At 34.2% G+C, this 13,503-nt stretch overlaps 1 protein-coding gene across 1 annotated transcript; it reads left to right on the top strand.

Annotated features, from left to right (window-relative positions):
• The first annotated feature begins 5,880 nt into the window (after window positions 1–5,880).
• LOC117924027 lies at window positions 5,881–7,232 on the top strand. The gene is made up of 2 exons (XM_034842576.1): window positions 5,881–6,287; window positions 6,457–7,232. The coding sequence occupies exons 1-2, from the start codon at window positions 6,126–6,128 to the stop codon at window positions 7,027–7,029; spliced, it is 735 nt and encodes a 244-aa protein (XP_034698467.1). The 5' UTR covers window positions 5,881–6,125; the 3' UTR covers window positions 7,030–7,232.
• Window positions 7,233–13,503: the final 6,271 nt, after the last annotated feature.

Here is a 13,503-nt window from a genome sequence, read left to right as displayed (position 1 = left end):
GGTTTCTGCAAAAGCAATATGTTAGTGAAGTTTTTAGTGTTACTGGTTGAGACTAGGCTAATTTATTCATTCTTGTTTGCTTGTTTACTATAAAATTTTGTCTGTAGAAGATTAATCGTCATGATTTTGATAACTTAAACACATGATTACTCTGCTGGAATTCTACTCATGGCAAAGTCCCGCTAAGTTCAGTAGGTTATGAGGACAAAGACTCCCAAACCTTCAAAAGTGCTTCATGGGTGTGAACACCACCATTGAATAATCTAAAACTAAGGAAAACAAACACAATTTCCTAAAATTAAAGAAATTAAATATTATTTATATTTTATTGCTTTTGATTTGTAAAAATATTGATTATTTTGCATGTGCATCTCCTTTATTATTTTAATTTTATGTAGTTGTGATGATTTCCCTTGATACAAACAAACAAGTAGGGGCACATGCTCCTCCTTCCCCTGACTCCCTGAGTTCCTGTCTTCCCATAAATTAAAAAATGAAAAAGAAAAAGATTAGTGTGGCAAAGAAAATAAAGGAAGTGTGACACATTTTCCCCTTGTTTGGTCCTCTTTGGCACCCAAAGGGTGTACCAAAATCTTATTGTCAAAGCAGCAGGTGTGAAAAAACTCAGTAGTTTGACCTCACCACTGGCTTAAAGTGCCAATCCATCACACAAAATAATATTAATAATAAAGTAATTTATGGAAAAGGGAGAAAAAAGAAGATGGGTTGGAAGCTGAGCTATGTCATATTGCATGAATCATAGGCAGTAAGTGGAGACTGCCAACCCTACTAAACCCTGAAATTAATGTTAATTAAATTAGCTGCACCTCCTGCATATGCTGTATCCTTAATTTCTTGGGGCACAAGCTATACTTGAAATATGAACCACATGTGCATGTGTGTGTTTTTTATTTTTTATTTTTTTATTAATTGGGGAAATAATTCAAAGCTGGTGGGCTTGTGGTGATTTTGATAGATGCATTTTTTAACTTGTGTGTTTTTATTAGTATCTTTTTTTATAAAAGAAAAATAACATTTTGATAAAAAAAAAAAAAAAAAAAAAAAAAGAAGAATATTTAGATATAAATTAGAAAAATATTTTTGATAATATTAAATAATAAAAAATTCTTTTAGAAGAAACACCAATCAAATGCTATGATAAGAATAACTTGAAATGTGGTAAAAATTTTTAAGAGAAAAGTACTACTAATTATTAGAAATTAATCCAGACCATTATAAAATCCCTCCACACATGGCTCCAGGCAGGCAAGCTCCAATTTCAAAGTTCTCTAAAAGTCAAGACTTTGTCTTTAAATTTGCACACTTTGAGGTTTAAAAAAAAAATAAAAAAATGGAAAGATGCTTTGATGCTTCCCTTCTCCCTATTATGCATATATGGTATGCACAATACTTTAACTTTTAGGTTAAATTAAAATCTTTTAGTGCTTCCCAAATTCCAACTCAATACTTTTATAACATTTTTTATATTTTCGTTCTTCTTCTAACCATTACTTAATTATCACCTTGTCTAAGAATTTGCATTTTCATCATGTCGCAAAACTATAATTGTAGGATGAAGTTGCAATGTAAACTTAAATTAAAAAAAAAGACGGCAATAATGTGATTAAAAAATGGGGTGTTGTGAAATATAATGTCCATCGTTTTCTAGAAAAGCCTATTTTAATGTGTTATGAAATAGAATGTCAACCTTTTCTATAACAGTCTATTTTAACTCCAAAACATAATCGTGTGAACCCTCATTTTTCATTCCATTCAATGACAAAATTTGTTTTTATCGATGAAAAACTAATTTTTGAAAATTAGAATTGACACTTATTTTTGTTTATTTTTAAAAGAGAAAATAAAATAAGAATAAAACCTTGGCACAACTTTTTTAAAGAATGAAAACCAAGTTCAAATCTAAGGGTTAAGTTACTTATTAGAAAGGTATCACGAGGATAGCATTCCCTTAAATCCTAAAGAAAAGGTCTTCACTAAAACAATGAAATTAATTAATCATGAATACTAAAAATAAAATGACCCAAATCAATTAACGGTATGTTAGTGATTTTGAAGATTTTGGGTAAATTTTCACTTAAATAATAAATCAATCTACCACAATTTTGTGTAAATTATATGAAAATTGATATATTTTTTTTTCGTAAATTAGCATACTTGTCATCAAGAAAAAAATTGAGTATGACTAAGAAATGTTCTATTTTTGTGCAATTTTTTCTCTTCTCAAGAAAATTTAGATTTAAAGTTTTGTCATCTTAATCCATCACATCCAATTCCACGCATAGAGAAGTCAGACCAAACAAAATAATAATTAAACAAAAAAGATATGTTCTAGAACACCTTTTGATGGATGATTTTTTTTGGTTTCAATTAAAACCTTTCTAAACAAAAGTAACAACTTAAAGATAAAAATGTCTTTTCTTTTATTTATTTTTTTTATCAGATAATATATGCCCTATATTCGAGGACAAAACTTGATATTGGTAGTGATCACACAAACTTTCTAACGACATTGCAAGCCCTAGCATGGATTTGGAAAGAGGTTAGATAAATATTAACATCTAGTCTATGTTTATGCCAAACTTCTAAACCAATTTTTGTATAAGTACAAAACTAACTAAAGAAAGATGGTAGACAAGGCTTACTAAACTTCTAAGATATTTTAAACATGTATATTGTTAGGAATCTTGGATTACTCTGTTCACATGCCCTGGATCGTGTAGGGTGCATGCAAATTTATCCTAGGCTCTCTAAAGATACTAAATAGAAACTAAATAGCATAAAAACTAATCTTAGGATCCTTTATTCCTTAAACTAAATAGAAACTAATTAGAAGTAGAAATTAAATAAAATAGAAACTAATCCTAAGTATCTTTTATTCCCTAAACTAAATAGAAACTACAGATTGAGGGATCCTAAGGATCCCTTAATTGGGTCGTAACATTTCTTTCCCTATCAAAAGAAGCCTTGTCTCAAGGTTGGGACTATGGAAACTTTTGTTGAATCTTGTAAACATCTTCCCATGTTGTGTCTTCTAAAAATGAATTGGACCGGTGTATGAGCTATTCAACAATTTCCTTGTTTTTCCTTTTTAACTACATTTTTCTCATTCCCTTGTATAAATAAAATTTGAACTGTAAATGCTTGAGACAAATGCCCTAAGTCTTTTTGAATCTGATCTATTGAAACTAACTTGGTGAGACTTGCAGTCACATCTCTCAACACAAATTTCCTTCCATCAACAATAAGTTCTATTCTCAAATTATTGAAATCCCACAATATGATTCCTAATTTAGCTAGCCATTGAATTCCCAATACCATGTTGCACCTACCCAAAGGTATGAGCCTCAAGTCTGGTAGAAATTTTTTCTCTTGCATGTTCCATGTCAATTGCCTACAAATTACATTACTAGTAATCCTAGTTCTATCCACCACTACCACCTTCATGGGGTTGGTAGTTTGTATTGAGCATCCTGTTCTTTGGTCACTATGGGATCAAGGAAGTTATGGGTGCTTCCCAAGTCAATTAGTATGGTGACATGCTTCTTCTTGATATTGCCATAGATCCTCATGGTCTGATGAGATGTTGAACCAAATATTGCATTGATTGAAACCATAAGATCATCTTCCTTGATACCATTTTCAACTTCAAATGTCACTTTCCTTTCTCTTTCATGGCTATCTAATAGAAAATTTTGCTTATTTTTACATTTATAGTTAAGACTCATACTTCTCGTCATAATAATAACAAATCCTTTTTTTCCATGTCTCTTGCATCATTGCATCTAAAATCCTCTTAATAGGTTGTAATTAGCCATTCTAATTCATTTTGATTCCCGTAAAGTTCACTGTACTCACCCCACTTCCTTTAGAGTCCTTGATTTCCTTGAGAATTGCCTCCATTGTTCTTTCTTGCAATAAGGCCAACCCAATGGATTGGGCTAGTGTGTTTGGTCAAAGCATGGTGACTTGATTTTTAATTGCCTCTTTTAAGCCACTAATGAAACACTGAACAAAAAATTCCACCTACTAGTTTTGGCCATTAATACTTCAAACTACTCTTGGTATGCCCTAACTGTAGAACCTTGTTTCAATTTGGTTATTTGTCCAATAGGGTTGTCATAAACACTAGGGTCAAACCTAGAAACAACATCTATAGAAAACTATGTCCAATTGATTTCCATGTTACTAGTCCCATACCCTTGAAACCATTCCAAGACATTTCCTTCTAAATGTAAGGAAGCCAATCTTACCTTCTCCCGATCATCGATTTCATCAATTTTAAAAAATTTGTCACATTTGTAAATCCACCTATTAGGATTCTCACCTTCAAAATTTAGAAAATTGAGTTAAGAAAACCTGGTTTGAAAGGAGTTTGTATCGTGTGAGTGATAGATTGTCCCATTTCTGTTGATTGAAGTATTGCCCCATTACCTGATTCCTCTATTCTAGAAGTCATGTGTTTGAATTTAAGGTTTCTGGTTGCGATTATCTTCAACAATTCCTATAAGGTGGTTGCTTGCTTATCTAATGAGTCCTTCAATTGTTTAACCAAATCTTCAAGTCTATGTTGTTCTTATGCTCTAGTCTCTTCTATTATGATTGGTGTTAAGACTATGTTATGATACTAAGAAATGATACTAATTCTTAGGATGAAAATGCAAAATTGAGAGAACAAAATTTTCTTTTTAAGATTATTTTTCCATGTCTTTCCCATTATACTCTCCTTATTTTATGTAAGCTGCTAAATAGATACTAAATACAAATAGAAACTAAATAAAACATAAACTAATAATAGGATCCTTTATTTTCTAAACTAAATAGAAATTAAATAAAATGGAAATTATGATCATTTATTCCTTAAACTAAATAGAAATAGAAACTAAAGGTCAAGAGATGCCATGGATTTCTTAATCGGGTCGTAACAGGCGGATTGATTGTAGCACACAGGTTTGGTGGTAGTGGGTGTGAACGGAGTGGAGGCGAGGTGAAAAAGAGAAAATGGTAGAGAGAGAGAGAGAGAGAGAGAGAGAGAGAGAGAGAGAGAGATTGAGAGAGAGAAAGAGAGGGAAAGGGAAAGAGAGAGTGGGAGAAGGGGGAGTTTAGAGGGAGGCAGTAGTGGTGCACCGTTGAGGTGGATGTCATGCTGTTGTCGACGGCTATTGGTGGTGGCCAAAGTATGGAGAGATGGTGTCGTGGGTATGGTGTCAGTGGGGGAGAAGAAGAGGGAGGAAATAAAGGAGAGAAAATGGAAGAGGAAGAAAGAAAGGAAAAGGAAAGAAAAAAGGGAGGTGGGCGTGAGTATCGAGGAGAGGAAAATGATGGAAAAGTAAGAAAAAGAAAAATTAAAATTAAAATAATACTAAAAAGGGGTTAAGATCAAAAAGATATATAAGTGAGTAAAAAAATTAATGTAAAAAAAGGCTTTGAATAAATTTTGAGAGAAAGAAAAATTCTAATAATAATAAGACTAATACTACTATTAATAATAATATATATTTTTTTAAAAGTTCAAAATATAAAAAATAATTGCATATTAAAAGGGAAAAAAAATTCTAATAAATCAAATGGATGCAACTTTGGATTTCCAATAAAATCTAAATTATTAATTAAAAAATAAATAAATAAGCCTTAAAACAAATAAATAGGAATCGATATATAAAAAGTGTTTGTATTTATTTATACTTGGATGTTGAAGTAGTTTAATATTGAGATTAGAATCTGACCCGATTTGCAGATTCTAATAAAATGGAGTTTGTCTAAGTTATGAATAAATTATCATTTATAAATCGCAATACATCATTCACTATCGCTCTACATTTAAATCTAAATTTTTAACATATATTTGAAGGATGGAATCTATAAATGATGTGTTTTATATGGAATAAATAGTTCAGTGGCATTTTTCTTATAAAGGAAGAGGTGGATGGCGGCCAGTGGACTCCAGCCTCCCAGAGCGGCTACTGTCTCCACGAGTAATTTCCACTGGCCTTAACCCTCTTTAAAAGGCCCCCCCTTACGTTTCTCTCCTTCCCCATTGACGCGTTCCCTTTCCATTCTCATTATCACCTGTGTTGCACTCGGACTCTGGAGGAGCTCTGTGGAATATGGAGAAACAAATCCTCGATTATACCTTGGTTCCAGCCGGCCTCCTCCTCATGGCCGCTTACCACATCTGGCTCCTCTTTTTCATCCTCAACCACCCCAACAAAACTGTCATCGGCGTCAATGCCTTCAACCGCCGCTTATGGGTCAGTGCCATGATGGAGGTAACCCTAATCTCTTCTCTCATTTTTTTTTTCCTGATCGTTGATTGAAAAATTAATAAATAAAAAAAAGATGAAAACTTTGGTGGGTTTTTCTGATTTGGCATCATGGGACATGGGTTGTTGAATACGATAGTAATTGTTGGGTTTTTGGGTTGTTGGCATGTCGCAGGATGTGTCCAAGAATGGGGTTCTTGCTGTGCAGACGCTTAGGAACAACATGATGGCATCAACCGTATTGGCTTCAACGGCCATCATGCTCAGCTCCGTCATGGCAGCCTTGATGGCCAGCAAGAATGGTGACCGTTCATTTGGGGTTGTGTTCGGAGACAAGAGCGCGCTGGGCATCTCCATAAAGTACTTGGCCATACTTGTCTGCTTCTTGCTTTCATTCTTGTTGAATGTGCAGTCAATTAGGTACTACAGCCATGCCAGCATCCTCATCAATGTGCCCTTCAAGAAGATGTCTCTTTCCCCAAATTCCCATCACCTCACGGCAGAGTATGTGGGCACTATTGTGAACAATGGCAGCTACTTCTGGTCACTTGGCCTGCGGGCCTTTTACTTCTCTATCCCTCTGTTTCTCTGGCTCTTTGGCCCCATCCCTATGTTTTTATCCTGCCTTCTCATGGTTTCCATGCTTTATTTTCTCGACATCACCTCCAAATCCATCTGGCCTTCTGGGGCCTCTGAATTGGAGGAGAATCATCCCCACAACGGCGAGGGAAGTGGTTTAATGGTTTAATCCTCATTCATATACATTTAGTATGGATATATATCCAGTGAACCTCTAGATTAGAAGAGAAGCAATTTGCATTCAACCCAAGTTGAATTGGATTGCGAATTACTCACGGAATATATCAGCTCCTTGTAAAATCATGTTCTGTTTCCATCTTTGCTAAAATTCTCAATAAGATCAACAACTGTTTTTTTGGTTTTTATATGGTATATTTTTGGATTTTGGAGGACCTTGTCCCTTTGATCTACTTGTTATCTTTTTGTTGTTGTATCAGACAGAGACACAGATGGGGCAAGGAAATAAATTAAGCACCATCCTTCGGGGATTATCTTCAGCTAGTGGGAGAATCTTAATCCTATACTTCAGTGGGAACGTTCCTCAATAATTAGCTTTGTAGCAATAACAGTTAGAAACTAGATCTTTCTTTTGAACCATGTCATGCCTTAGGATGGCTTTTTGTCAGTCCTACCATTCATAGCGGTAAGCCCTTGGAGTTCCTAGCACGGTTTCATCCGAAAAGATATGAGGAAAGCTCTTAAATTAATTCATTTGTGTTACTTTTGCTTGTGGGTCGGAGGAGTGAGAGCCTGCCCTCCAATATTATTAGCATGGCGGTGACTGCTAAGTGGGTAGTTTAGTAAAGCCATTATTTTTAAAGACGAGTTGCATCATGTTGATGATGGACTCTGCAAAGTGAAATGAGTTGCATCATGTTCATGGAATCCTTCCTTATGTACAGTAAACCTAAGACAGTTGTTTGTGCAAATTTTGCTGGGCCCATCCCTTTTAAATATTCCTAAGTTCATTCGAAAATGAGATTGTGTCAGAACACAAAGATACGGTAAGCATATTATTTAACCGAGAAAATTTCTGATTAGATTAGATGTACAATAAGGTCAAATTAGCTCCCTTTTGTCAGGTGTGGGGGGGGGCATATGCTGATTCCATATCAATTTCCCCCTAATCTGTTGCTAGCGAAGTATGTTCCGACACTGTCTAGTGAGTGGCCCCATTTGTTTCTACACTGTTTGAGAATTTGCGCCGTGACATGATGTTGGAAGAGACTTTCCATTGTACTGATTGATAGGCTTGTTCTCAAAAATTACCTCTAAACAGTACTCTTCTAATGTCATTTCCCCGGTCTATATTTCCCTCAAACTGACTGAGCCGACAAGATCGTGGCACTCAGTAGGTATAAAATTAGGCTTGGTAATGCCAAGAGACCATCACAAATTTCTGCAAACAAGAGGTGAACGAACTACTGAAGCTATAGATCAGGTTTAGAGCAGAGGCAAGCCTCATTTAATAGTTAGAATAAAGGGGCCTAACGTTTTGTATTTCTAAGGGCACTGTTTACTTGATTTTCATTCTACTAAACCAAATATGGAGTAGCAGGTGGATACCCTTACACCATTGAGTTCCCTTCAGTATGATTGAAGATGAGAAAGCGCAAGATGATCCCACCACTGAGTTGGCCTTAGTTTGCCCCATTCTATACAACCAAGCTTTAAGGATATTGTTCATACTTAAAGAGCATCTAGCAATCTTGCTGTCCATTTTCAAAGATGTTGGCTTTCTTGATCAACTTTGGAGTTGTAGTTTTCTTGCCAGCAGCCTTTTCCCTTGATCTGTATCAACAACTTGGTTCACCTCCCTTAGAAGCATGCTTAAAGCATACCATAGACAAGGATTCAGCATCCTTGGGGGGTACATGCAGGCATTCTTTCCTGCCAGGTATCAATGGAAATCAGTTGATTTCAGCTTCAAGCTCTTCTTTAGATGTCTCCACTTCAGTTCTGGAAATCCTTTTCTTTCCTTGCCTTTCTGCATCAACGTGTGAACACGTAAAGAAAAGTGAGCTCAATGTGAATTTCACAACATTTTTTATCAGCACAGAGTCAATGTAGCCGGCAGAATTATTGCAGAAAGAGCTTTAACATTTACTTGTACGGAATATGCAGTCTTATTTGGTGTAGAGTATCCTATATGCAATAATATGCTGGTTTTTGTGATGGCAAATGGCTGGGAATATTGATTTGAAAATGATGTGAAGCCTTGGATTTTCCGGGAATCTTCCTTTAATCTTTGATTACTGTTACGTATGTTTAATGACCTTAAACACTTTTTTAAAAAAAAATAAAAATTGGGCGAGCCTCTCCTATTGGGATGGCTGATTGCGGCCAAGCTTGCGTATGGTGTATCTGGTGATTTTTCTGTGTCAAAGAATCGTTATCTACATTATATACCCAAATCCTATGGTATCCTAAGCTTTGATATAAATTGATTGTACGATGTGGTATCCAGTCCCGTTTGTAGAGAGGGTTATGTGTCGGAACCTTGCCCAAAGGGTGACAGTTGGTTTACGTGTTTGTGTACTTAAATTAAGCAATTGGAAAATGAAACCAAGGAAAACCAAACTAGAAATAAACTGCAAATTTGGGTAGAGAAATTTCATCTAGACCTAAAATTGTTGTAGGTTTGGAAATGGGATTCACCGATTCCCATTTCAATTTGATATCCAATTTAACATGTAATTATTATTGATTTGTACACGTTTTATATTGTATCATCCACAGCCGGTAGGATCATATTTCTACTAAGCAGGTTGTGAAGTTATATTTGGTTTGGCAATGAGAAAATAGAAAGGAATCGTAGAAAAGAAAACTCTCAGGGAAAACTTACTTCACACATGCACTATCTTGACATCCCAAGGAGTTTCTTATAGTGAAAACTTTTACAACTCTCACTACTCAGTAATCAACTAAAGTGCACAATGAGTGGTGTAGGTGCATCCGAAGATCCTATGAAGCTAAATCGGAAAAGAAAACACACTGGTCACACAAATATCCATGAAACCTAGCTCCGGGCTATACAGGTTTTCAAAGATCGGACTCCAATCAACATCAATATGTCGACCTCCTCCAAAATATTCCCAAACATCGATATAGTCCATCACTAAACCTTCAAATTAAACAAAGCAAAAAGTCTCATATCAAATACAAGATGAAGGGAAACTAGTTCAACCAAGACAAGGGAATTGGAAATAAGGGGATAAATGTGAGACCCACACAGACAAGCAACACATGCATCATGCAAGAGAAGAGATGTCATGCAACAAGCAGTCAAACAAACCACAGGTATATCATCCAAATCTACACACAAGCTAAGCAAAAAATATGGTAATGATGATGAATATCTAACAAGAATAAATGACATGCTTAGAGGTGATCAAGATAGTATATAATAGAAAGAATCAAGATATAAAGATGAAAAAGATAAGCAACACTGAGAATATACAAGTCAAGGTGAGTAAAGTAATCATACAACAAGAAGAGTCAATATGTGAGGATAGGTGAAATGATCAATCAATATAATCAACATGCCAATGCCTCAAATGAATACAATAATCAAGCATGCATCAAGGATAATGATATCAAGAGCTTTCGCTGTGCAATCAACAATCAAGCAAACAAAAGCACAAAAAGAGGTGGGTACCCCCTAATCAACCAATCAAACGCCACATTTGCCTCAACCCAAGTTCAAACTTGACTCTCTAGTGATCCTTAGTGGAGTCACCATTCTGTGGACCACGCATTTTGCACGATGCGTTCCCACTCAATGACACGACTCATTTTTTTATTTATTTGTGAAAATTTTGATTTTTTGAAAAAGACTTGGAGTCGCCACTTATTTTTGTTTTATTTTTAAAGGGAAAAACAAAATAAGAAAGAAAAACCCTAAGTGTGACTCCTAAAGGAAAAACAGGTCTATAAAAAACCAAAGTCAGGTCCGAGGGTTAGGTTACCTATTGCAAGGGTACGGTGGTGAGCCGTAGCACCCCTCTAAGCCCTATAATAAGGTCTCTACTAAATAAGGTGAAGCAAATGTGACAATTGATAAGAAAATCAATGGATACCAGTGAAATGATCAAATAATAAAACGAAGTGGAAGTGAGATTGTACCTTAGCAACAAGTAATAGTGTGATATCATGGAAACAAGGTTAGCTCAAATATAAAATTATCACATGCATATCAAAGAGCAAGACAAAAATCAAGCAATATTCATTAAACATAACTACTGAAAATCAGAAGAGAAAAATCATATGTAGGACCCCTATCAAAGCCCAATTGATTTTGCATGAAATGATCCACAAATTCCATTATTTTGGAATTATGAAAATGGTATTCATGCTTATTTAAAATCAAGAGAAACCAAATATTATTTGAAAATCAAGGAAAATTTGTGAAAGTGTTTACCTGAAGGGAAATGTAGCAAGTTTATTAAAAACAAGTTTTTTAGTGACTTAAAACCCTAATGAAGGATAAAAAGTGGTAGAATTAAAAAATATTTGAAAACTTGAGTGAAATTAAAATTATTAAAAAAAACTAGAGTTTTGAAAATTATTTAAAAATTGAAATCTCGAAAATTAAATTTAAAAATTGGAAATTTGAAAAGTTACTTGAAAATGAAAATTTTGAAAATTGGAATCTTGGAGAATTATTTGAGAATGGGTTTTCTTAATAATTAAATTTAAAAATTTGAATTTTGGAAAATTATTTGAAAATAGAAGTTTTGAAAATTGGAATTTTGAAGAATTGTTTGAGAATTGGATTTCTTAAAAATTAAATTTGAAAATTGGAATTTTGGAAAATTATTTGAGAATGGAAGTTTTGAAAATTAGAATTTTGAAGAATTGTTAGAGAATTGGAGTTTTGAAAATTATTTGAAAATTGGAGTTTTGAAAATTAAATTTAAGAATTAGAATTTTGGAAATTAAATTTTAAAGAAATTGAAATTTTGAAAATTATTTTAGAATTGGAGTTTTGAAAATTAAATTTAAGAATTGGAGTTTTTGGAAATTAAATTTGAAAGAAATTGGAGTTTTGAAAATTAATTGAGAATTGAAGTTTTTTAAAATTAATTTTGAAAGAAATTGAAGTTTTGAAAATTAGTTTTAAGAATTGGAGTTTTTGGAAATTAAATTTGAAAGAAATTTGAGTTTTGAAAATTAATTGAGAATTGGAGTTTTGAAAATTAATTTTGGAATAAATTGGAGTTTTGAAAATTAAGTTTTAACATCAAAAGATAAAAAAAAAAAAAAAAAAAAAAACCAAAGAGGATGACACGTGGCATTTAGGTTACTGCACTAGAGAGTGGCCATGCATAGCCATGTACACGTGTGCTCCTGTCAAGCCTCATTTTCTATCTCAAAAGAAAGCCCTTCAGTCAACAGTCAAGCCCATGTAAAACAAAAGCCCAAATCTGATTAGAAATTAAGTCCAACAAAACAAGCCCAAATGACATGAAATTCGTATTAGCATTCTAATTAAGCCAAACCCGAATTGATGCCCTCATGTAATAACTCAAAATAACCCACTCAAATCAACAATCCAATTCATATGCAGGGCAATTCAAACAACCAAAACGAAACCCAATAGAATAAACAACTATAGAAATCAAGGGAAGAAAATACCTCATTTGTTAAGCCCTAAAATGGAGAATGGAGGCAGCATGAAGTGTGTAGGGATGGCTGTGAGTGTGTCAAAAATGCAGGTTGCTGCCGGTGATGATAGTAGTGGGGACATGGCGGACAAGGGAGATGATGACGACTAGGGCTGGTGGTGGAGATGATGAGAGAAAAATAAAAGGAAAAAGAAAGAAAAGAAAAGATGGGGTCGACTGTCCGTGGGTGTTTGGGGTAGCTCCATTGTTTTCTTTGTTTTCCTTCTTTCTCACATTCTCTCTCTAAAACTCTCCCTACTAACAACCCCCCTCTCCTCCTGTTTTTCTCCATTTTCCTGTAGCTACCCCCCTTCCGGAACTCCAAAATCCCAACTTTTTCTTTTTTTCGTTCTTCTAAAAAACCTCTCCCCATTTCTTCTCACTGGTACTCCTCTAAATCTTCTTCTCCTAGCTCCACCTCTCTCTCAAGTTGCTACACGTTTTTCTGTCCAGCTTTCACCCACTTTTCTGCTCACCCCTCTCCTCTGTCCTCTATTCAAAAGAAGTCCCCATCTCAACCACCACCATGGTGAGGTGGTGGTGTGTTCTTGCCACATGTTCCATGAGGCTTTCACCTTAGGAAGCCGTCTCCCACTCCTCTAAAATGAAATGCTCTCCCGAGGTGATATAAAAATACCCCTTGGTCCAAGAGGGGTCTACACTACTTAGCCTATAAATAAGTATATATGAATTAATAAAAAGAGATAACAACTAAGTTATTATTATTATTATTATTATTTTAAGTTTTATGTTTATTTTATGATATATCATCAACATGCTGCAAGTAGAAAAAGAAAAGAATTTATTTGTAAGAGTTTTTATAGTTATGCACTCTTATTTTTTTTTCAAATATTCTTATTTTAAAAGGCATGAAAAGTGATATATAATTGTTTTCCACTTTTATTATTATTATTATTATTATTATTATTATTATTATTATTTTCATTTACTTTATCTCATGACTAAAAGTCATGTAA

This window comes from Vitis riparia, chromosome 10 (genome assembly GCF_004353265.1).
Source record: "Vitis riparia cultivar Riparia Gloire de Montpellier isolate 1030 chromosome 10, EGFV_Vit.rip_1.0, whole genome shotgun sequence".
NCBI classification, from domain to species: Eukaryota; Viridiplantae; Streptophyta; class Magnoliopsida; order Vitales; family Vitaceae; genus Vitis; species Vitis riparia.
Note: the sequence above shows the minus strand (reverse complement) of the source record. Positions and strands in the feature narration are given on the sequence as shown.